Raw genomic sequence first — 25,662 nt, forward strand, 5'->3', positions numbered from 1 at the left:
GAATTTCCCATTGTCTAATCAGAAGCGAGAGATCTGCTGATCCTTAGTCAGAGTCACGAAAAGTCATTTTCGCCTTTGCCTGTGAAAGGTTTGAGGTTCAGCTGTTGGTTTGTGTACCTGAGTCAAACTTTTTGCCTTTAACAAAAGAACCAACAGAGCAGCAATAGAAAGTAAACTGTATTTTGTTGCCTTATGCTGATTAAAAAAAAAAAAAAACAGACTGTCCTTTATCTCTTAGATAATGATAGACACTGAGGGTTAAAAACCGAATCAATTTCCAAGAAAACACCCTTTTCTATCTTTCCATTTAAAAATCTAAAATTCCTTTTGTTCAATACAAAGCTGTCAAATTTGATTTTTGGAAGCATCCTCATAATTAGTGGATTTCTCCTTCTTTCTCTTTTTAGAGGACGACTGCTAGTATCAAAACACAAGTTTTTTAGGCACCTCCCACGAGAATTCATTTCTTCCAAAGTGACCGTAACATGCAGTCTTCTGGTAAATGGGCTTTTTTAGGTCCAAATCCCTGTGTGTATAAAAACAAAGAAGAGAAATTTCCTCGTATTAAGATACTTTATGATAACTACCATTAAAAATCCTGATGTTGCTATCCATTTTACGCTCTTAGTCAAGCAAGCGTGTGCTGGAGCTGCAAGCATACTGGTGAACAAGTCCAATGGAGAACCATAAAAGTGACAACAAAACTGAAATGTGAAGTCCTCTAGAGCTCCAGTAAAGTCCTGATTATAGAGAAATGTTAATTTTAACAGAAAATATGAAATGGCCTCCAATTCCTTTTGTAAAATAAGGAATTTTGTAAAATTCCTTTTTCACAACCAATTAACTTCAGATTACTGCAATACAAAAGTTATTTTATGTGAATTCCACAGACTATATAAGGACAAATACTGAAAGCATCCATTTAATATTAAACTTGAGAGGTACACCTGTTATCTTAAAACAGAGGGCACACTGCTAGATCCATAAAAGGATCAACTTTGAAGACTGACAAAATTATTGTAGTGCGAGGAACAATCCCATCCTCTTTCAGGAGGCAGACTCTTAAATTGTAATATCTAATGCTTCTGCAAGAAATCATTTCTAGGACGTGATCACCAAGATATTTTCCTTTCTGTGTGTTTCTATACCTAACAATGACTCCAGGACGAAGATCAAAGTTTTTGTGCACAATGTCCAGCAGCTCTTTCTCTGTTTTTTGGGAAGTTCCGTAAGTGAACAGGGAAATGGACAGTGGATGAGAAACCCCAATGGCGTAAGAAACCTACATCAAAAAAGACACCAGAGTTAGCAAATAAACAGAAGTATACAACAGAAGAAGGCATTTATTCATGAACAATCTTGGGAAAACTAAGCCCTTTCCTTCACTTCCCATATTTGCACAACCCGTGCTTGTAGAAAAAAGAGAAAACTTTGAAAATGCTGAGGCCTCTGGTTCACTTTCTAAACCATCCAGTCTCCTGCATATTTCCATGACAGTAAGCCCCAGAGGTTTAAGGACTCAGTAAATGTTCAGAAAAACAGACAATAAAATGAAAGCTAAATGAAAAGTTTTAAGAAGCAGGTAATAGGCGATTAATGACAGTACAGTGGTCTTGAACTGAGCACATCAAGGTCTTCCTTTGTCCCAAAGCCCATGGTCCCAAGCCACGGACAAGACTGCTTCTACTACAGCATCTCATATGATGTGTATTGAAGGTAAAGCTGAAAAGGGAATAAATCTTTTTGAAGGTAAAGCCACGTTGATAAAAAAGCATACCTGAACCAGAACACGGCGACAGAGCCCAGCCTTCACCAGAGACTTGGCCACCCACCGGGCTGCATATGCAGCTGAGCGGTCCACCTTTGTGTAGTCTTTGCCAGAAAAGGCTCCACCTCCATGGGCTCCCCAGCCACCGTAGGTATCCACAATGATCTTTCGACCAGTAACACCAGCATCACCCTGAATCAGGAAAGAATTGGTCCATTTTACAATCTAGTTTATTTTACAATCTAGTTTATTCTGAAGGAGGCCACGCATCCTTCAGAAGACTACGACAAGTTCCTTCACTACATATGGATTGCTGAAGGGCAGCTGAAGGAATGAACTTGTCTCATCAAGCTGCAACAGTGGCTACAAATGCTCTTTAAAGTCAGACGCATGAGACAAATCATTCGTGAATAGTGTGTGGCAATCAAGCAAACAGGTTTCCACACACACAACTAGAGTATGCACTGTTTGTTTCAAAAGTAAGCATTCCAGGCAATTTGGGACCTTTGGTTTAGAACTGGCCTACCTACTGCATCCAAACTGAATACAGAATACTGCTAACATACTACATGCCATATAGGAACCATTGAGAGATGTTACACTGTCAAAAAATAATTCATAATAATCAGGCTTCTACATCTTTTGGTCAAAATCTGAAGTTGTGTGAATACTGTTTTTTGTAGTTACCATTATATGTCAGTGCTACCTCAGACATCACTACATGGAAGCTGGCACTCAATACATTACAGAGACTGTCATACAAATATGTACTAAAAAACACAGTTCCAACACCAAAATATTTATAGTCTAAACTATACACACTGTGAAAAAAAGATTAGGAACAGATACTTACAGAAGAATATTCTAAAATACTAAATAAGGAAATGCAGATAACCTTCGAGCTGCCTACACAGCCATCTTGACTGCTCCTCACAAGTACCTGATATTTTCATTTAATCTTGGCTAGCTGATGAGTACCTGAATAAATACCTGACTCCCTCAGTTTACTAAACGCTTAAGCTTTCTGATGTAAAAGGAAACATGGTCCAATTTGAAATTTAGTCTCCATCTGTGTAGGCGGGTTGGAAATTCTTTGTCTACAGAATATGATGTCAGAAAATTCAGCTGCTGGAATGTTTGCATGGCAAGCACAAGTTTTTCTTAGAAAGACTGTGGATATACACAGAAGAAAATCTTTGGCATTGTTCATTCCATTCTGCTAAGAAAGCAGCAAGATTTAATGGTGAAATGCTGATGGCTGAACTTGTCTAAAGGATATGGTCCTCCTGGGCTTCCTCTACTTGACTGAAAACTTCATTTCTGATGGCACAGACAGTTGCAATGAGAACACCTTGTATGCCACCATGACAACTGCAGAACTGAGTGAAAGGAAAGGAAATGGGATAAAAAAACCCACCTCTCATTTTTAAGGCGATGAAAGAGCACAAATGCATTTATAAAGTGTGTGGAAGTCACATTTGTGATGATTTGTAACGTCCTGACAATATCAGTGGGTATTGCTGTTGAGAACATGGTGATAGCAGCAAAACTACTAACTTTTTTACTAAAATTTAGTACTTTTGCTGTAGCCAGAATTCAGGGTAGCACTGTGCTCAAAACCACCACCTGGAAACCCCAGGTGAAATACATGTGTCTTCCTTAGATGAACCAAGCTAGAGATTAATTCAGCCTTCTGTAGCTAGCATCAGAAAGTCCAAGACATGGAAGCCAAGTTATTTTCTGGTTGCTGCAATGCTGTTATAGATTGATTGCACAAGGGGTAATAGCAGTTGTAAGGCCATAGACACACAGGCAGATTGACCCACACTAAATAAACCTAGCCCAGGTTTAAAAAGCTGCAAACAGATACAGCAATGTGCCTGGTGGTTGCCTGTGCAAATCTAAGCTATACAGTTCCATCACAAGGGCAGAAAAGGTGTTTCTGACTGGCTTACCAAATGTAATTATACTACACCTTTGAGGGGTGCAGTTCAGTGCACACCTGATAATTTTCCTGTGTGCAGCCTTCTTTTTGCATGTAGCTATGATTGATGCACTGGTTCATTTGCTCCAAGTTACAGTTCAAGTTTGCCCATCCATTCTACATCTATAGTTCCATAGTCTATGATGTCAATGTACACAAAATTACTGCTTAATAATCATTATGATAATAGTTAATCTCAACACTTTCCTATCTTTTCCACGGCACTGATGTAAAAAAGACACAGCACTTGAGAAATCATTCTGGCTTATTCCAGGAAAGGAATGAATTTGAGCAGCAAAGAAACAATGTCTGCTTGGATTTGTTGTAAAACCAGACTTAATTTCAGGAAGAGGTTTTGAAATTTTGCTGTGATAATTCTGGAGGGAACTGAAGACTAAAACATTAGGAAAGGACTAAACTATTGGGGAAGGTGAATTTGTTTTCAAAACCTACATCTCAGAAGTCCTGATCCAAAAGAGTGTGGAATTTCTGCCTGACTTCTGTGAGCACAGGATCAAGTGCTAAACCCCAGCTGCTGCACTGCAGAGATAAACAAAAAGCAATATTTATTTGCTCACCGGGAGAAGCCTATCAGGGGCTGATTTTCAGAATAGATTAACAGCTTCAGCTCTCGTTGGTTTCAGGAAAACACTGTGAGCTATACAGATCTGAAAATCAGGTTCATTGTAAGAGAAGTACACCTCCTCTTTTCTAACTCCCTGTAAGGAGTGCTTTCCATGAGAAAGCATTTAAGACACACACCCAGTGACAAAGGCAAGCTGATAAAAGCACTGAAACAACGCAACACAAACCTGAGGCCCTCCAATAACAAAACGTCCACTAGGTTGAAGGTGATAAACAGTTTTCTCATCCAAGTATTTTGCAGGGACAACAGCTTTGATGACACGATCCTTCAGAGTCCTGCGCATGCTCTCCAGCGAAACGCTTTCATCATGCTGCACAGATATCACGATGGTGTGAACACGCACAGGGATAACTGCTCCATTCTCCTGGATATACTGAACTGTGACCTGAATAGAACAGGGAGAAAGAGGAACCCCAACAAAGAAAAGAAGTTACTCTAAAATAATAAGTTTGATATAAACTGAACATGAGCCAGCAATGTGCCCTCGTGGCCAAGAAGGCCAATGGCATCCTGGGATGCATCAAGAAGAGTGTGGCCAGCAGGTCAAGGGAGGTTCTTCTCCCTCTCTACTCTGCCCTGGTGAGGCCTCATCTGGAGTCCTGTGTCCAGTTCTGGGCTCCTCAGCTCAAGAGGGACAGAGAACTTCTGGAGAGAGTCCAGCACAGGGCCACCAAGATGATCAGGGGACTGGAACATCTTTCATATGAGGAAAGGTTGCGGGAACTGGGGCTGTTTAGTCTGGAGGAGACTGAGAGGGGATCTTATTAACATTTATAAATATCTAAAGGGTGGGTGTCAGGAGGTTGGGGCATCCCTTTTTTCAGTGGTATCTAGCAATAGGACAAGGGGTAATGGGATGAAGCTGGAACACGGAAAGTTCCATTTACACATAAGAAAAACCTATTTCACTGTTGAGGTGAGGGAGCCCTGGCACAGGCTGCCCAGAGGGGCTGTGGAGGCTCCTTCCTTGGAGGTCTTCAAGACCCGCCTGGACATGTTCCTATGCGACCTGATCTAGGTGACCCTGCTTCTGCAGGGGGGTTGGACTAGATGATCTCTAAAGGTCCCTTCTAACCCCTACCATTCTGTGATTCTATGATTCTATAAAATATATTACTGTCTACAGTAAATGTCATGCTACATTATTTTAGTAGCAAAACTGTAGCAAAAATGTCAAAGCTGACATTATAATGATCACTGCTCACATTGTTGCCAAGGTATCAGAAATTAAACCTATTTTTGAATGCTTAATTTTTGCTATGCTGAGAAAAAATAAAAAGGTCATCTGATTTTCTACCAAACTGTCCAAAATGTGTCCAAATGGTTGAGATTTCCAGCAAAACCCACAAGCCTCAGAAATTTCTGTTCTGCATCTTCAAAAAGGCCAGTTCAAACCCCAAAATACAAAAATATTCCCAAATCCTTTTGATCTCCTGGCCCTTTTTCAACAAGCACAGACCACTTAGGTCTGAAGGGTTAAATGTTTCTGTACTGGTAGGTGGTTAAGTGCTCCTAGTACTCTGATACAGGTTAATCATTTTCCAACGGTCAAGGAGACAGTCAAGTAAGCAGTGGAAAGGCTTTATTAGCAACTTGTAGGTTATCCTGATACTCTGAACACCATCAATTGCTGCTTTGACAAATATTTAAGATTTCTAGAAAGAAAAAGTGTTAGTTTTCAATTATCTGGACTATCCAAAGTAGTATTTACCTGTGTCTTAGAGTCAGGCCTCAGCCAAGGAAGCTCTCCGTTACGCCTCAGCTCTGCTAACCTGGCATTCAGTTTATGGGCAAGAATAATCGTTAGAGGCATGCATTCTTCTGTCTCATCTGTTGCATAACCAAACATCAAACCCTACAGGAGGAGAAGACAGACTTCAATCACAGTTAAAAGCACCACAACTAAAGGCAACAAGATTTCTTCTGAAGCAAAGAGCAAACAGTACCCTTAGGTTTACATTACAGTGCAAGAGCCTAAACTCAGATCAGGCTCTGACATGTTACAGTAGAATAAGAACAAAACCACGTTCCTAGAACCATTCACTAGAGCTGGAAATCTGGACAAAAATGGAGACGTTTCTGGGGAAAAAAAAAAGATTTATTTTCTCAGGAAAAGAAAAAAACAACTATCAGAGCAAAACATTTTCAGGACTATTCTGTCATAGGAAAGGTGTTAACGTTAGCTCTAAAGAGGTTGCAGAGGTTTTTATGTATGAATACAGTCAGACTTATACAGCAGCTTGCACATGAAATTTCAGTGGCAAGGGATGTGAAAACTCCATGAAGGACACGCCATTCCACCTGCCTCAGATTTTCAAAGCCACATGCTTCTAGTCACAGTTTCTACTGTTATTTAATTGTGTTCCTTGCATCAGATTAACATTTGTTACATAGAATTAGGAGCATTTTCTTTCACCTCATCCAGTGCACGTTGTGATAACAAAAAAGAAAAGAAAATCAAGAGGAAGGTACTTTGATATAACGGGAAAGGAAGTCATCAAAGTGTCAAAGAAAGTTAGATATCTTTTCATCTCATGTAGTATTATGTCCCCATGACAACATAAAAGCATCTTAATTTAGTCCTCAGTGGGGTTTTAAGCAATATTAGCTTGGCTCCTGTACTCTGATATCTCTAGTTATGGTTCTCAACAGCATTTTTATAAACTAGATATTGCTACTAACGATAACTACTGTAAATGTTAAACCCGTTCATATTGGCATCACTCAAATTATAGAGCTTTTATGTTAGCATCTTTCTCTTGAGAATACACCATAATTACCTACATGTGTTATTTGGCTCATAGAAATGCAGCCCGGACAGCCTTAATTATGTGGAACACCTATTACAGTAGCTGCCTCTGGGAAATAAGTGGGAATTAAAAGTAGTCTGGTGTATTTGCCTTTGTGGTAGAAGACAGTTGAAACATTGCCTGATTTTTCTGCTGTGTAAAATCTCAAGAGCTCTGTGAAAGTTAAAAGATCCTTTGTTTATTCCATCTTACAAGACAAGCCCGGATGTAAGATGAATGGTCAAATGAATCTAAAGATATTCAACTAAAACATGAAATACAATAAGTAAAAAACCTTTACCAAGTACTAAAGGACACATCTTCACCTACTACAAACTGCCAGACCTCTCCTGACTTGCATGGAGTGCTACAATAAACACCCATTTAAGTCTGCCCTCAGAGAAATTCCCCCTGTTTTAATAGAAATACGGGCTTTTATTCTGAGGTAGCCCAAGATGGAAGCATGGAAGTCTTCACATGGGTTTTGATACAGAAAACAGGGTAATAAGATAGGGTAAACTTTTTCCATTCAAACAGCTTTGATGTTTTAGACATGATGGTCTGTCTACCTGATCTCCAGCACCAACATCCTCTTCATCCCTGTGTAAATGAACCCCTTGGGCAATATCAGGTGACTGCTGTTCCAGTGCCACTAAGACATTACAAGTCTTGTAGTCAAAGCCTATTTGGAAAAAGAATAGTAGTGAATTAGCTTTTCCTGTCACAATTAAGGAAAGCAACGTGGAACCATGACATATTTTTCATTCTGAAGGATACCACATTCGCATCTCAAAGCCTAACTGCTATTATTTTGTCAATACAACACTTGAAACCTTTTTTGGGGGGGAGGGAGTAGGGTCTATAGAGTTGCCTTTATTGCTTGTTACTGCTTGCTTTCTCTTGCATTGGCACCCACCTGTGCCAAACCAATCCAGATTATGAATTGTTAACTGCAGAAAACTAGTCAAAAAAGTAAATAGTGAGCTTCTCCCAAATAAATACTGTTAAAAACCTCTATATAGATATCTGGGAGCTGATGTTTTCAGCAACCGAAGGCTCTAGTCTCTGAAACATTCTTTGTTATACATGTAATGTAATGTCTATACCTAAATCTCTTGTGGGAGTTTATGTGAGAGCCACAGAGGAAGAAACAGATTCAACTGTCACAGCAAATCTGGAAGTGGGAATTCACATTAGTTTTAAAGATCAAAAGGAAAGTTTTTAAAAGACTCACAGAAGATTGTGGTAAAATTTTCCACCTGTTCTTAGGTATATTAATAGCAACTTGCTCCTCTCCAAATCCGACCTTTCCTAGAAATGTAGCTACAGGCAGCTGCTGACCAAACCCATGTTCAGCCAATACAACATATATATGTGTCCATATACATTTGATCCACTTGAAGAATGCTCTTCACCCTCTCTTAAGTAGGCTACATAGAGAAGAAAGTCCTATTTCTGTGTGCAGTTGCTTGATTTAGCTTTTTTCTTCTGCATAGAAATGGGTTTTTACTCAATCACTGCATCTCTCCTCATCATTTCTGTCAGTTAGGATAAAAAGATTTATGACCTACTAGATTTGCCAACATTTTCTGAAAGCAGTGTTGTTACATGGTGTAAGTAACCTGCAGATGTGCTGCTATAGCATTCTCCCACCACAGGCTCCCTGTGAATTCAATGGCAATTAAAGGACTGGAGGAAACAACTTATTCTTTTAAAAACAAAAGCTCTTAAAGACACACTTTGCCGTAACAGTGTACTTGGAATATTTGTAATGTATAAACAGACACATTGGCAAATCAAAAAGTGAAATGTGTCTGCTATATAAAACACTTTGTCTTTTTCCCCCTTTGCACATTACACAAACTGTACTTGGACTGCACACTCCTCAGCGTAGGAGGAGTTGTTCAGAGCTAACAGAGCACCTTTCACAGTGAGAACCTGCATCACACCTGGGAATTCTAGATGCTACCACAGCACAAACAGATAATGGTACAACAACACGAACTGTTTCTTCTTCCCTCTCCTTTGCACCAGACGCATTGATGGGCTTGCCAAATGAATAACCAAGATTCGAGTTCTCGCAAGTCTGGAGGAGTGGTAGATTCTGTGGCTTAAGTTGAACTTAACTATTCTGGCCTAATAACACAGTTCAAAGCATATTCTGCCCACTCCCTTTCACTTTTATCTAAGATGCAATGGGTTTTCTACTTACTGGGATAAAGCCAGAAATTGTATCACGTGGCACCATGTAAGCAGCTTTCACACAGGATGTTGAGTTTTTATCAGGCTTGCTAAAGCCCAAATATGGAGGTGGTGACAGACCTGTTTTGCTGTTGCCTATTGCTTGATCTTCAAGGACTTAACAGTTTTTCCACCAACCTTTAGCTGAATCATCATAGCCAATATGTCTAATTGCATCTCGGACAACTCGTTGGTAATCCACAATAGCACGAGATGTGATCTCCCCACAGAGCAACACCATTCCTGTCTTACACACTGTCTCTGAAAGAAGAGATGGAAACAAGATTATAACAGCAGAATAACCCAGCCTACAAAGACAAATAGCTTCATCATTATTAGCTCCTTCTGTAACAAACTCTTTGCATATCCATCATGTTTCTGAAAGCAAGAAAAAGACTAATGTGTCCAATTTACAACTGGCAAAGTCAAAACACTGGGAATGCATGATTCAGTGATATGCAAAGACTTGGGAGAAATTTAGCATTAAGGTGTGATTTCAAAATCCACATAATCTCAGAATGTAAGACTGAGGCTAACTGAAACTCAACAGCTACTTCAAAAACTGGCCTCCAGTCCCAGGAGGAAAAATTTGAAGGTGAGTTTTAGTCATATAATACATGAACTGAGTTAATGACCCGAGAACTGATGTTCCAACTCTTTCTGAAAAGATCTCAAAAAGTCAAGCAGTTATGGGGACTTGGACTGAAAAAATAGTACTTCATTAAACACAGTAAATGAACTTTTCAACAAAACATTCAAATATTCTTTCAAAAATCTACAGTAGTTAAGCCAGACCCATTTCTCCAGGGAAAATTCAGTCCACACACAACATGAACCATTCCACCCTTCTACAGCCTACAATCTTCATAAAAACTGTAACTGTTCTCAACTTTCCTTCTCTTGAGGACTGTAATGACCTTGTAATATTTTGAGAGTAAAATGAGTTAGCAAATGACAGCATCAGAGCAAAGAGCTTGCTCTTTGCAAATATCATAAAAAAAAGAGAATAGTGACTGGGTCATGAGTTAAAGTAAAGCAGCCAACAACTTACCACAAGCAACCTTGGCATTTGGGTCCTGTTTGAGATGGGCATCTAGTACAGCATCGCTGATCTGATCACAGATTTTATCTGCAAGACACCGAAGATGGAATTCAAACACCATAGCACTCAATACAAAACGTGAACTGTTTGCATCACTTTGAATAGGTAGGCATTTCAGTAAGGAATTCTTTTATTGCCAATATCTGGAGCATTTAACCCAGCTAAACAGAAAGACATATGAAATATCCTAGAAGCAAAGTCAGTAGATGCAATGGAGAATTTACTTACAGGTGTAACCTGACTACAACTTTATCTTACTGCACTCCAGTGTGGAGTAAGTATAGAACTATTAAAACATTTTGGTTGGAAAAGACCTTTGAGATCATCAGGAGTAACCACTCACCTCTCACTGCCAAGCCCACCATTAATCCACATTCCTCAGCACCTCAGCTACATGGCTTTTACATATCTCCAGGAATGAGGACTCTACCACCTTCCAATGTTTAATAACACTCTGGGTAGAAAAAGTTCATCCTAATCTCCAATTTAAACCTCCCCTGGTGCAACTTGAGCCCATTTCCTCATGTCCTATCATTCCTTACTGGAGAGAAGGGACTGACCTCCATCTCACCACAACCTCCTCTCAGATAGAGAGTGACGATGTCTCCCCTCAGCCTCCTCCTCTCTACGCTAAACACCTCCAGCTCTCTCAGCTGCTCTCTATCAGATCCTTCCCCAACTCTGGTGCCTGTCTCTGGACACACTCCATCCCCTCAGTGTCTTTCTTGTTGTGAGGGGCCCAACACTGAACACAATCTTCAAGGTGCAGCCTCACCGGGGCCCAGTACAGTAGGTCAATCACTTCCTTGGCTCTTGCGGGTCACACTAATTAAGACACAAGCCAGGATGCCATTGGCCAGCTTCTCAATTGGCTTGCTTCCTATCATCTTGCAATGTCATGTCCTAAATAATCCCTGCATTCCACCTAAGGTAAAGAAGCAGCACACACAGAAGCAAGAAGGGGTTACCAACAGAAGCTTGCCTGAGGTAATCTTGAGTTTTATCTTCAGTTACATGCCAAATTCAAAGGCTTCAGCCTCAGGTTTATTGTAGTAAGAGTCTTTCTTTCTTTCTTTCTTTCTCTCTCTTCTTTCTCTCTTTCTTTCTTTCTCTCTCTTCTTTCTCTCTTTCTCTGTTTCTTCTTTCTCTCTTCTTCTTTCATCTTTCTTTCTTTCTCTTTTCTTCTTTCTTTGTCTTTCTTTTTCTCTCTCTCTTTCTCCTTTCTTTCTTCCTTCCCTTTTTCTCTCTCTCTTCCTCCCTTCCTTCCTTCCCTCCCTCTTTCTTTCTTTTCTCTTCATCTTTCTCTCTCTTTCATTTGTTCTGTGTTTGTCCTTCTCTCTTTTTCTGTTTTTCTTTATTTATTTTCTTACTTATGAATAACGAATCTTAATGATATTACATAGTCAATCTAACAAACACAATAGGGCAACACCCATAACAACATCTCCCCCATTAAAAGGGTATTTTTGCTCACATATCTGTAAGCCTAGTGTTGCACACCATGTTTAGATATGGCCATTACATTCTGTGTGGCACAACAAATTTATCTGCTGCTGCCTTGCCATTCACAACACAATCTGTTGGAAAGCAATGTTTTGAAAGAGTATGTCATCAGAGACTATTAACCTCAAGTGAAAACGGATTCTAATTTATTTTTGTAAGGAAGGTGCACATTTAGCCAAGAGGGACAAATCAAAGACTAGAGAAAAAAAAATGGGATTCTGACACTTTTATTTTAAATTAATCTCATGTTAAGCACCTCAACACAAAAAGAACTAACACAAAAGACAATTAGCAAACATAGGTTGTATTAGAACTTTCAGCCTTGCCAGAACTATACATGGATTGCAAAATTTGGGACAATTATTACCAAACAGGATTCAGGCACCATTCCAAATTAACAGAATTCCAAATTAACCTTGTTTAGCAAGACTGGGACAAAGGTGGCAGAAGTGATTAAAACTTATCTCTGCTTTCTCTCTGCAGAGTTTCCATTTTTATAGGGACATATAACCAAAATTTCAACCATAAAAGCAACAATTATTGATGAAAATACATAATCTTTACTACCTGTGTGAGATAAAAGAGCAACTGGAATAGGATAACCTTCTTAGTGCAGGTCCAATGCCCTGCAGGAAACTTCTAGTAACTGGGACTGTTTCATATTCTTCTTTTCTCTGCCAGGAGCAACCTTTATCCCTTCCTTTGCTCACATGAAGCATGCCTCACCTTCATTAGCTATCAGCGTCCCATGTTTGTCTAAGTTCCCTGTGTGGCATATACAGGGATAATATATGCATTCTTTACATAACATTCAAGAAGAATACAGGTGATCCCACATGGCTAATGCATCCTTATTTCTCCTCGGAGAACCTCATTTTGGTTTTGTATAATGTGACTGAAATTAATTTATGAAGTAAAACTTTAATGAAATGTCTCAAGGGAGCATTAGCCATAATAGGCAGTGAAATCAATAACTGGAGATTTAACAAGAGTGTTTTCATGGTTGTTTTTTTGCATTAGCTGTATCATTAGTATACACAGCATTTCATGGATATTGGTAGATAGAAAATAGTTCTTTTGCGTCCCTCTCAGAGAAATAACGCAGTAAACACTCGTGAACAAAAAGCATACTCCACATTTACAGGAGAGGCTGTCCTAAAAAACTGCTACTCTGAAAAGATCATGATAGGAAAGCAGATGAACAGCCACCCATTGAAATGAAATTATCTCCATACAATAGCATTAGGGAGACTGCTACAGAAACACTAGGTTTTGGTGATAGTACTCCAAAGATGATGTTAAGAAGCTGTGGGAAGGTTTAGGACAGACTGAGAATGTCTCAAAATCAGACAAGTCTGTCTTGCAGGATGAAATCAATCAAACTCACTCTAGTGTTGAAAGGCTGAAGGAGAGGCAACTTCCCAGAGGAAATCCTTATAGGCAATGGGATCAAGGGCTAAGAATCTAAAAATAACACCGTGGAAGACAAACCTTTATCTGATGGACAATCATGTAACTACAACTGATAGATGACAATGAAAGAGACATGAAGATTCCAAAAGGAAAAGCTTAAAAGGGTGAGAGACACTGAAAAGATTCATTTAGAGGTATGCATGTATTTTTAACAGTAAGAATGAAATTCAACCATCATTTACTAGCAACTTGGAAGAAGTCTTGAATGAAACATTATTACCTGTGTAAGGTCAGATCAGAGTATAAATCAGAGGTCCCTTCTGGCCTTTAAAATCTATGTGAAAATTCAATCCATTAAAATAATAAGCTACAATAATTTAATATATTGTGCTGATAGCTACCTTCAGATTAAGAAAGGCTGAAACAAGTCAGTTTGACAATCCATGTCATATCTGATTGTTGGTGAAACAACCAGCAGTTCCAGTACAACTAGCTCCAAATCCAGATACAGATACATCTATTAAAATTGGACAGAAAAATCTATCTGGATAATTGGCTGATTAATGCATTAAACTAAAGGCATGTCTACTAGTAAAGGCCTCTGGTGTAAAACAAAACCAGGCATTCTATTTTTGGCAATGCTTAGGAGGCTTTGTGCACCCTTCACTGTATTATTTAGACTTCCCAACCACCCTGTTCCTCTTATTAGCTGCTAAGTGTGACAGGATATGTTTTTCCATTATTTCCTTCCTTTTTTTGTTCCTTCTGTTTTAGAAACAGGGAAAGCATAATAGACAGCCTCTGGTGAGGCACTACCATCTGAAAAAAATGCTGTAAGAGGTAAGAACTCAGTTCATGCATATCTTCATGTAGGGAATTACCACCCAATAGGATATATATTGCAAAAGGGCTATCTAGGCTGAGGATTTCTTGACCTGAGCAGGAAAGTATTAGAACAATTCTTTTCTTGAAATCCAGCCATCCCACAGACTCAGACTTATGGAAGAGATGTCAATTAGCTGTAAAATAGCTCTTGGTAACTGTGAAATGAATGAATGAGTCCAGGGAAGCTGGTGATAAATTCTACTCAAATCCCCACTTGTCAAATGATGAAGTAAAGGAGGCATTCAAGAACAAAAGTAATCTCCAAGAATTAAAAGGATCTTCACAGTTTTCCAGATAGTTGGACATAAGTTTGTTATGGGGATCTAGACTATGTAACAGTCTAACACAAGCTGTGACATGTGCAAGTTGTCAGGACCACCACAAGAATTCATTTTCATGGATTCACTCCCCATACACACAAACACAAAATAAATATCTACAAAGAGCAGTGACAACTGAAAATTTCATTTCAAAAAGCTCTGCCTGTACAGCAAATGGGCATGAACACACTTCTAGCTTTGATCAGGTAGTAAATAAAATAAACATTGAACATTTCAAAAGGTAAGGTTGACTTTCTTAAAAACCTGTGATCAAAATAAAATTCAGTACTTTAATGAGATCTTATTTATATTGACCAAACAAAACAAACACTTTAAACTAAAACATGAAATTATATCTTAAAAATACGATAAACTGAGCAATGCTATTTTTCTGGTAAAAAATTAAACCAGTGAAGAAGCACAGATATCAGGAGCATCTCATCAAAAAATGTGCTTTCCACCCAAACAAGTTTCACTATAGTGATTTCAAATAGCTGAATTGTCCTGCATTTCATTTTTTTCCTATTTAAAAGAGTTTTAAGCTAACTAACTAACATGCTAACAGCAGTGGTATTCCAATACTAACATTACACTGTTTAAGTATCTTGTACCTCTGTTCTCTTTGTTCAAGATACAGTTTACTGATGTATTAGGTATATCATTAAGTATATAAAATGTTAGATACTGTTAAGTTTATCTAATGTTAGATAAAAGACCTGCAAGCATCAGCTTGCTGGAAAGATCTGTATTTTCTGTTTGGGGTTTGGTTGTTTTTCTTGTGATTGTTTTTTCAGTCAATAACCAGAAGATAAACACATGGTTGTGATATGGCTGAAAATCTGAGGGTGCTTCTCTCTTAGATTTTTAAAGAAATTCTTTGATACTTAGTGGAAAACTGACCCTCTGTTTGTAGGAAATTGCAAGAGAAGGGGAGGGAATTATTCCTAAGTGGTTTGGCACATGTAAGACACTGTGTGTCAAAGAAACACGAGGCCTTTCAAAGCACGGTGAAATCATTGTGCAGCACAAACATACGCTACTGGACAATGCAAAACGAGGCAGTGACAAAAAACAGCTACCTAAAAAACCCCTCATTCTCTTCCCCATGCTACCATCTATGTGCTTTTGTTACATGGATATGAAGAAGTCACACATAAGTCTTCAAAATGTTTGGTATTTCCCCACTAAATGCCAAGATTAAAGACCTGGAAGCCAGTCTCAAACTTTATACCCATGTGATTTTAACAAATGTGGACTGAGAAGATGGGATAAACGGAGTCTTCTATAAAGTGTTTGGGGAGCATAGGTAATACCTGTATGTTAATTATTGCCAGCTATTGCTTGCTTCTGTGGAATTTGGGCTTCTTGGTGATACACAACTCTTAGGCTTTGCACAGCTATAAGGCTGTGTACCCAAATAAATAAGCATGTAATTTCTCTTGCTTTGTTTATTAAGATAGAAGCCTCCATTAAACCATTCAATCCCCAGCTAATATAATCAGAACAATTCAAATTTCCACCAGGCAAAGGTCTGTTTCAGGATCTTTACTTAACATAACACCCTCTAGCAAAATTATACTATCACATATAGAAGAGAAATAATTGAGAACACATAAATCATCCATTTGGTACCAAAGAGAGCAACTCAAAACTCACTATAAAATTCTAGTGCTACTGATAATGTCAGAAGCACAACTACAGCCTCAGACATCAGGTCCCACTTTAGGAACTAGCCAAGATTTTCCTGGGTGATAAAAAATCGAATAGCATGTCTACATCTCTCGTGTAAAACCACAGACAAGGAAAATAGGAGTTGGCCAGGATGTCAGGGTAAATTTGCTTCCAGAGACTAAAATTAGTGCTGGGATCGTTGAGATCTATTGCTGAGCTGTGTTCTGGAACAAGAATTTGCAGGCCCTCCACAGTTACTTACTGTCAGCCTGTCCTCCCTCCATCTGGAACATCTGTATCTTTCCTTTGTCACAGATGTTTGGTGTTTCAGTACCTTACACAAAGACCTAGGCTGTTTAAGAAAATATAAGCACCAGAGTCTTGAAAACATCAACAGTTTTCTCCTCCCTCTACAAGAAGCCTCTCTGTTGCCTCTTTGTATCTGACATCACCCAGAGATCTGGCAACCTGTGTCAGATGATAAGCTGCACACAAATGTTAACAGCTGCTAAAATTGTTTCTCAAAGGCTTGCCCAGTATTTCAGGAGGAAAATAATGCTCCTGGGGTCTAAAAGAAAGTCTACTGACAGTCAACAGAGTTTTGGGAAGTAAAGAAGTGAACAAGAACTGAAAAATAGGCTAAATCATAAAACAAGAAATCACACAATGACAACTGATAACGGAGGGAAACCAGGGGACAAAGCTAAACCCAAGGACTCGGTTGAACTCTCCCTGTCCTGCCACTTACCTTCTATTGCCCCAAAAGGATTAAAAATAATGATTACAGTAGCATAAGTTGTGACTGGTCATCTTTGGAAATACCACCATCACTTTAAAATTACCATAGTGCATAATTCTATTTTTCCTATGACACTATGTTGCTGTAATGCCATTATATTTAAATTTGAGATGGGACCTATGTCCCAAGGACCAAATGTGGTGTCATTTTCAATTGTGTTACATCAGATGGAACTCCAACTGGCTTAACCTGATGTAGCTACCTTGACATTGACAGAGAGGTGCTCAGTTGCATCAGCCATGAATTTGATCTGCAGTAATAAGTTAATATTACAGAAGAGGATCAGAGTTGTAGACATAAAATTGTCACTGTTGACCTTTTTATTCTTTGCTATGTCACTCCACGCATTTATGATTTGCTCACAGAACATGAGTACAGACCTGAAAAAGCCTTATTGCAGCAAAAGGTACAGGATGCCAAATCAGCTTCTAGAATAAATACACTGTTTCAGGACATCAAACAGTCTTCTGTTCCTTACCTCATTTGGGGGAACACTCGCTGTTGACATAAGGTACAAGTTTATGGCAGGTGTACATTTGTTTTCAATAACATTGAACTAAACTCTGCTGACCATACATAAAGTTTAGCAAATAACTCTCCACTAGGTGCTTAAGCAATTCCATATATTGCATCAGATGATGAACTGGGGAGTGAAAAAAAAACAGCAACTTTGCCATGTACAGCTGCTGGGACCATTGATTTTTAAAGGCTTTAAAATAGCCTGCTTAGAGATATTCCTGTCGTGGGTGACAGTTTTAGAGCATAGCACGTATGCTGGACAGTTTCACAGGGCCCATAAAGATATGGAACTTGAGAAGCAAGCTATGCATTCTCATTCATATGTGAAACCTGAGTCTATCACAGATATAGTAGTGTCTCCACAGTCATGCTGAAAGAAATTCAGATGAAAAGGAAGGAGCAGCAACCATAAACCCCACTGCACTTCTCTGTGAAACACACACCCTGCAAAAGCACGCCAGCTCCTGCTGGAAGGACCCTGGTGATAGCGGTTCTAGAGTGTGTGTGGACAAGGTCCAACCAAAGTAAAGTTAAAAGTGCCCTGTTAAAAACAACTTCTGTAATAAGATTAAGAGCAGATTAATTCTTCTTCGGGCTTTTCAAACATTTTAAAATGGAAATATTACTCTTTTTATGCATTATTCTGATCTGGTTTCTTACCTGGATGTCCTTCTCCCACCGACTCCGATGTGAACATGAAAGCCCCTTCACCATCCAGCGTGTAATCGCATAAACCATCCACCGGCCCATTCATGATTGATGCTTTTCCTGATGGATTCTTGGAGAGCTCTACCTTCAGTGCCTTCTCTTAAAGCAGAAGGTCTTTTATCAGCAGGATTGTCTCTGTCTTCACTTACTACCTCTTACACAAACTTGAACTTCAGTGTGTGAAGCCAGCATGCGCTTGCATCTGTGCGTGCATGCAAGGAGTATGCATGTGCCTGAAGTCTGTATCCCTACCTAGCCTGATCTGTCAGTCCCTGAGCAGCTCCTATATATGGAAAAGTGAAAGTGCCTAGAGAATCATGTGAGGAAAATGGAAGAGCCCATTTCTTGGCAGGGGAGTTAGCTAACTTTAGGATTTTTCACTAATTAACTCAGCTTTTGGAAACACACTGGATTCAACCCCTGCAAAATTGATTCTCTTAGCAACTCAGCTGAGCATGGAATAATACAGGAGGGCTGGTGACAGTTCAGGTCAGCTGCTTCTTCCGTTTGTCTCTCCCCTAATTCCGGGAGCTATGTTGTGCTCCCATGTGTGGTGATTTTACAGGGATAGGTAAAAAATAATATGCAAATACATATCCTTCCTAGCAAAAGACTGAGAGAAGTTTGCTCTGTATCATATGACTATATTTACTTCTTACTTTTTCATCTCCTAAAAAGTAGAATTCTCTCCTGACTTTTTTCATCTTCATTTCATCCTCATGCACGTTTGAGAGACAAGGCATCTGATAAGAGCCAGCATGAGAAAGGCTTCTCATTCATGCAGACCTTTTCCTTCAGCCTTTGCTTTGCTTCTCCTCTGTCCTCTCTTTTCATTCAGATCCATCTTAATTCTCTTTTTGTATCATATTCTCATATTATATTCCATAACCCTTAAAAGTACAGTAACTGCCACTTCTGAGTACTCAGTGCTCAGTTCTGCTACTGAAAATTTCTTCTTGTCAGATGGCTCATGTCTGGAATAGGCTGATGGTATGACAGGTATGAAGACAGATGACATTTTGTGGGTACACGTGTCTTTAAGTTAATATACAAAAAAAAGAAGAAAACATACGCATGGGGCAGATCCAAGAAATGCACAGTACTACTGCATCACTATAACAAAAGTGCAACTCATAGAATCATAGAATGGTGGGGGTTGGAAGGGACCTTTAGAGATCATCTAGTCCAACCCCCCTGCAGAAGCAGGTTCACCTAGATCAGGTTGCATAGGAACATGTCCAGGCGGGTCTTGAAGACCTCCAAGGAAGGAGTGTCACAACCCCTCTGGGCAGCCTGTGCCAGGGCTCCCTCACCCTCACAGTGAAATCCTTTTTCCTTATATTTAAGTGGAACTTTTTGTGTTCCAGCTTCATCCCATTACCCCTTGTCCTGTTGCTAGCTACTATAGAAAAAAAGGGATGTCCCAACCTCCTGACACCCACCATTTAGATACTTGTAAATGTTAATAAGATCTCCCCTCAGTCTCCTCTTTTCTAGACTAAACAGCTCCAGTTCCCGCAAACTTTCCTAAATTCCTTTACACAAACCATCCTAGTCTCCATCTTGGACCAAATCATTGGTCTACCACAATTAAAATTTCCTTTTAGTTCAATGAACACTGCATCAGACTCTCTTAATCATTCAAAGTGTACCTGATGCTTGGATTGGAGTGAATAACACACTGTTTGTTCTATAGCACTTGAAATTTTGACAGCAATGAATCCTTATTTGAGTTTAAAAGCTGACAGTTTACTTCAAATCTTTGGTCAGCATTATTTTAAAAGACCACTTTATATGGCCTTGTAGATTCAAATTTCAGCATTGCTACACATTTATGTAAGAATTTTCCCTTTCTGCCTACATTCCTGAAAACAAACAATAACCAATGTCTGTGAATGAATGTTCACCATTAATGTGCTGTATCATTGGCCCCTCTGTAATGTGGAATGGTTCATTTCAAAGACATTTTCTTGGTTTTCTGTTGTGCAGAATTCATTTCATGGAATGAAGAATGCTGGTTGCACTTAAAAATGCAGAACTCACACCTCAGATACACATTCTGAGGCATAGCTTTCTCTGGAGGAAACTATCATCACCCCACTGACACGAAGATTCTATTCCAGCCTGAATGAATTACGCATTACCACCACCTAGAAGTGGAGAGTTTCTAAAAAATATAGGAGACCAAAGAGTAACTAATTACATTAACCCCAGTTAATGGGTAACATTCAAAAGTCATATTAACTTTTAGAGTAAAATAACACCGGTGATAAGCATTCATTCTTAAATGCAAGCATTCTATGGAAGCACAGAAAGACATGATGGGAATGGATGAAAGACCTCTGGCAAAAACTCTGTGTACGTAGGAGGTTTCATTCAAATTCTACAAACAATACACCAGCAGAGGCAGGCAAGACTCAACATTGTCTGAGCCTGGGAATTCCACTCTCTCTTACTTCTGGTTTTGCTTTTTCTTGGTTTTCAGTGCAAGTTAAGGACAAAATTTGGGAATCAGCATTCTTGTTTTTCAGGTAACGAGTAGAATGCAGAAACAGGCCTTTCACATAATCCTCTTATCCCACAGAAAAATTAAAACCAAGCTCTTAAAATGCTAAAGAATACAAGTCATTTGACAAACATGAGCACTGAGCTTGGAGTTCTTTTTGGACTCACTTCTAGCTAGTTAAATGCATTGATCCTTGAGACTTTTGGTGGGTCACCCTTCATTAAAAATATCCTCTCTGGTATTCTAGAAATGCTGCACAGCTAACTTACATAAACCTTACATTTCATCTAACTTACATAAAACCTCCAGTCTATGCTACTTCCAGTTGTGGTTTTACTATGAAGAGCAACACATTTGCTCTATGGCCATGAAGCATCTCGGCGTGTTCTAGAACATCTGTGACCAACTCAATAGGGTTAGGTAATATTTAATTTGGCTCCTCTTCCCAGACAATTTGACTTGTTAAATATTTGTAAAAACATAAGCTAGTCCTCTACTATCAAGTCTTTTTGGCACAGGTCTTCTGCCTATGCAAAAGGGAAAAAAAAAAGAGATGATGGTACAATGATTGCCATAGCACTTCTCCCTGTTCCATGTTATTGATAATGACTCAGCAGGCAATGTAACGGGCTTCCCACTTTTCTCTTAACTTTATTGCCATACTCAACAGCCTTGTGGGATTCAGCCCTAAGAAAGTTGGTTTCTCTGCATATCTCTTTATAATTTGTATATTGCCCATCATCGTAATATCTTTTGACTACATTCTATGACCTTCACTTAGAAGATACCTAATGGCAAAATCCTCTCAATGGGTATGACTCCTGTGCTTTGAAATGAGGCTAAAGACAGGAAAACCACAATGTAAAAGTAATAGATTCCTTTTGTATTACTCTAAGTATTTGTTCATATTGATGATAATGTCCATCCCAACCACTGGAATAGCAACACAAATCTTTCTGTTAACTCTAAGAGTCTTCATATTTTTCTACTTTTACTCATAGTGGCTCTACAAAATTATTCCCTTTCTAGTTCATGTAACACTTAACAGCTGCCAGAAGGCATGGTTTTACTGCAGCCTTGAGAAAGCCCTGAAAATAAAGATGTGAACAAGATCTAACTGAGAAAATAATTTTGTAAAGGATTGCTACTGATTCTGCTGATTCTCTTAATCATTCAAAGTGTGTCTGATGCTTGGATTGGAATGAATTACACACTGCTTGTTCCATTTTGACATCAATGAATCCTTATTTCAGTTTTCTATATCAGATTTGATCAATAAATTGTCTTGACCCTAGACCTCTCATGATATATTCTCACCAGATTTATTTGCTTGCTCACGTTCTCCTTTCCTATCATTATCTTCTCTTCTTCTCTAGTGTCCTTTCCTCATTTTGTCTTGCATATACCCTTTTGGCTAAAACACATTTCCCTTTCTTTGTTTTTATCCCTTTACTTCCTAACTCTACTGATATCCCATTTATGTAAGAAACCACTGAGAATGGAGCCTACATAGATGAATGATCTCTGTAGAAATGAAAAAATGAGTCTTAACAAATTGCTTACTGATAAAAGACTTCTAGCTATCACAGAAGAAGAGGAAGGAAGAAAGTAGGTGTCCTTAAGACCTTGTCGTCGTCACTTCAGCTGCAGAAGAATCACGTTTTCACTGGAAGCAGTACAGGTTTTGACACATTCACTCATATTGTTTCACCACTACAGTAATTTTCAGATGACTTCTTTAAAGGGAGAAGGAAATTGTATCAAGAACTCTGAGGAACTTCTGCTTGACTAGAATCAGTTGTGGTAAAACCATTTTTTAAGCTATGTAATTTGTCTCACCACAACTTTCAAATGCAAGGGGCAATGACCTGACTTGTAGACACCTCACACTTCACAGCAACTTAAAACTACAATGCCATTATCACCAAAGGGCCCAAAAAGGCTTACTTTTAACATTTACTAGGAGTGGTTCATAAAATACAAATAGTGTGTTTTCAAGAAGTTACCGCAGCTCACCTTTTTTGCTATTGGAAATCAGCACTAAAGAATGCAAGCTTCACAGGGATGTCTTCCAGGGCTTTTTGGTTTGTTTGTGAAGAGACTTGATTTAGCCTGTACATTTTGGTTTGGGGGAGGTGGATGTTTTGTTTTTGAAGTTAACATAAGGAAGATTGGTTTAGCTGTGTTTATTTTACATGAAGAATGACAAGCCTGGTCAGAACCAATAGAGCTTGAACATCAGGAGCTCAAGACAGAACTCCCACCTGCTTCATAATTCTCACCTCTATCTATTATTACCTGAAAATGAGAGTGGCTCAAGGCCTCTCAGATGTGCAGGTGTAGAATTTCACTGGCCCATAAACATCCAGGGAAAAATAAATATTGTGAGACAGAAAAAACAGTTTTTTCCTTCCTTGTAGAAGGAAAGGAGGTTGTGTGTGCTCTGAGATGAGTGTTTATCACCCAGCATTCGTTCTTTCCTTTCACCTTTCTCCTTCTCTGGAGCACAAGATCTCGTGCAACCTCTGCATACTACTGTGATTCACCTCTTGCATTCTTGAATTTCCTTATAATTTTTTGAGTGAACACCAGTTCCACTCACAGCAATTCCTTGATGTGCATTCTATGTAACTTACTCCACAGTCCCTTCAACTTCACAGAGATCTTCTGCCATGCCATGTCTTCCATCTGCCTTCCCTTCCATTCCCTAAGAAGTCTTTCCAGGTTCTTCCACTGCTAACATCAAAGCAAACAATTAATTTTGCTCCTCTCCCATGCGCTTGTCCTTTGCATCTGTTTGACCTCACATTCTCTATTCTGACATATCACTTACTCACAGAGTGTCTGAGGCTGGACAGTCTCTAGTCCCACCCTCTGCTCAAGGCAGAACCATCTTGAACAGGTTGCTTATGGCTATACCATGAAAAACCATGTGCTAGGGCCTTATACATAAAGTAGTAACTTTGAGTTGCTGCTTAGCAAATATTTAAAGCTACTTTTGGGATGATATTCTGCTTTCATTAAAGTTAGCTGCAGTGTTGGTACTAATTTCACAGGGAGCATTATTTCCTCAGAACTGGGACTCTAAGTAGAATGGAATACAACTTAATTTTCTGTTTAGTTGCTTAATACAAGTCCTGCCTGTTTATGGCTCAATCCTGAGATCATTCCTCAAGACTCTGTAAACTAAACCCCTGTTTACAAACACAGGCATCACCTCAGTGTCCTGCATAATAACGATAAACAAAGAAGTCTCTGTTTTTGAATCAGACATCATAAATTAGCATCCTTGTACCAGAAATGGGTAGTAAGATTAGTTAAAGTTTAAGGTTTTCTTTACAATGATTGTTTTTTATTGCTTCATTTAGACAGCATTAAACCATACTGGTATATAATTAGTTCTGCCTTTAGTCTCTGGCATTTTTTTCTTGTTTAAGTTATAATCTCTACACAGAAATGTACAAGTATTTGTTTGTGTTATGTCCTTCTGGGGAGCCCTGTTACAACAGAATCACAAATTCTCTGGTTCCTCCATAAATGATGAGGGGGCAGATGAGAAAGAATGGAGCCCCATTCCATCTTTGCCTCAGTTTTCAAACATAACAGTGCATATCTTACAGATTGAGCACTCTGCTCATAAGCTGTTGTGCTGAATTTAATAAATTAACCCATTCATTGTTAAAGTTATGTCTTTGGCAGGAGAGGAAAAGACTTCAAGTAGAGATGATCTCCCTTTAACCTTAAGAAAGCCATGTAAGTGTTTTCCCTTGATGCTTTTCTGGCAGTTGCTATGGTCAGTTGTTTGGCTAAGGAAAGATTGGCATCTGACACGTAACAAAGCAGAATCCTTAATTTCGGTTGTGTGGGATGTGACTGAAGGTTGGATACACACAGAGACACAGTTCCTTCCTAGGGGAATAGTTAATGTATAATAATAGTATAGTATTAGTGTACTATACTATAGTATAGTATACTATAATAATAGTATAATAATAGTTATTATAATAGTTAATTGCTGTTAATGACAGGTCTGATCGCCTGTCCAGACTAAACCCCATTACAGCCATAGATCTATATCTCAGAAACAATTTGGCTAGGGAACTTGAGCTGTCTGCCAGCAGCTTGAGATTTGTACCATCATCTGCTTTCACGTGCCTTGTGACATTATTGGTTTATACATGTAAACCATTAGGATTTCCTCAGTCCCTGAGGAAACAGACTGATGCATTTAAACAGCCATTACCCAAGAATTTTTGCTGCAGTGTGTCTCAGATGTTTACAGTACAGGTGGTCTTTGGACTTCGAAACAAATATTTACTCTAGTACATGAAGTCGGGTTTCAGGAACCTGTCTGCAAGAACAGTTGTGGCATGTGGAACTTCTGGCCTCCTGACAAAGAACGTTAGGTTAAATTCAGACACTTTTGACTTTTTCTAGATATCTAATGCCAGAAGACATTTTTCTTTCATGTGGTATAGGACTGTAAAATGCTCTTGTGAAAAGTTTAATGATCAAAAACCTTTGTAAGTCTACCCCACATAATAGTGTTTGTGAAACAATAACCAATATTTGCAGATGTGCTACTTCTACGCTCACAAGAACATATTTACATACTTGAACTGCTTGATACAGGCAAACACATCTATTTACACACTCAGTACTAATCTAGTAAATAATGCACAGCAGGATTTTACATTCATTTTGCATCTCTGAAAATTACTGAACAATACTGTGAGCTCCACAATTGGGCTTGCATGACTATCTAGAGAAAAAGAGCATAAACCTAGCAACTTTTCCACTCATGATTT

The 25,662-nt window shown here is 38.9% G+C and overlaps 1 protein-coding gene across 1 annotated transcript; it reads right to left on the reverse strand.

The window, feature by feature from the left end:
• Nucleotides 1-423: 423 nt before the first annotated feature.
• MAT1A (methionine adenosyltransferase 1A) lies at nt 424-18,480 on the reverse strand. The gene is made up of 9 exons (XM_010209231.2): nt 18,301-18,480; nt 10,480-10,557; nt 9,567-9,689; nt 7,757-7,869; nt 6,110-6,253; nt 4,565-4,783; nt 1,778-1,960; nt 1,149-1,282; nt 424-526 (listed from the first exon to the last, which is right to left on the reverse strand). The coding sequence occupies exons 1-9, from the start codon at nt 18,392-18,394 to the stop codon at nt 424-426; spliced, it is 1,191 nt and encodes a 396-aa protein (XP_010207533.1). The 5' UTR covers nt 18,395-18,480.
• Nucleotides 18,481-25,662: the final 7,182 nt, after the last annotated feature.

This window comes from Colius striatus, chromosome 8 (assembly GCF_028858725.1).
Source record: "Colius striatus isolate bColStr4 chromosome 8, bColStr4.1.hap1, whole genome shotgun sequence".
NCBI lineage: Eukaryota > Metazoa > Chordata > Aves > Coliiformes > Coliidae > Colius > Colius striatus.

Bases quoted from the DNA above. Each gene is read 5' to 3' on its own strand.
- MAT1A (XM_010209231.2), bottom strand. From the start codon at position 18,394: ATGAATGGGCCGGTGGATGGTTTATGCGATTACACGCTGGATGGTGAA. The intron at 4,784-6,109 runs GTAAATACTACT...TGTTCTATTCAG, and splicing joins GGCCTGACTCTAAGACACAG to GTCACAGTTCAGTATATCCA. The intron at 1,961-4,564 runs GTTTGTGTTGCG...TTCCTGATTCAG, and splicing joins TTGTTATTGGAGGGCCTCAG to GGTGATGCTGGTGTTACTGG.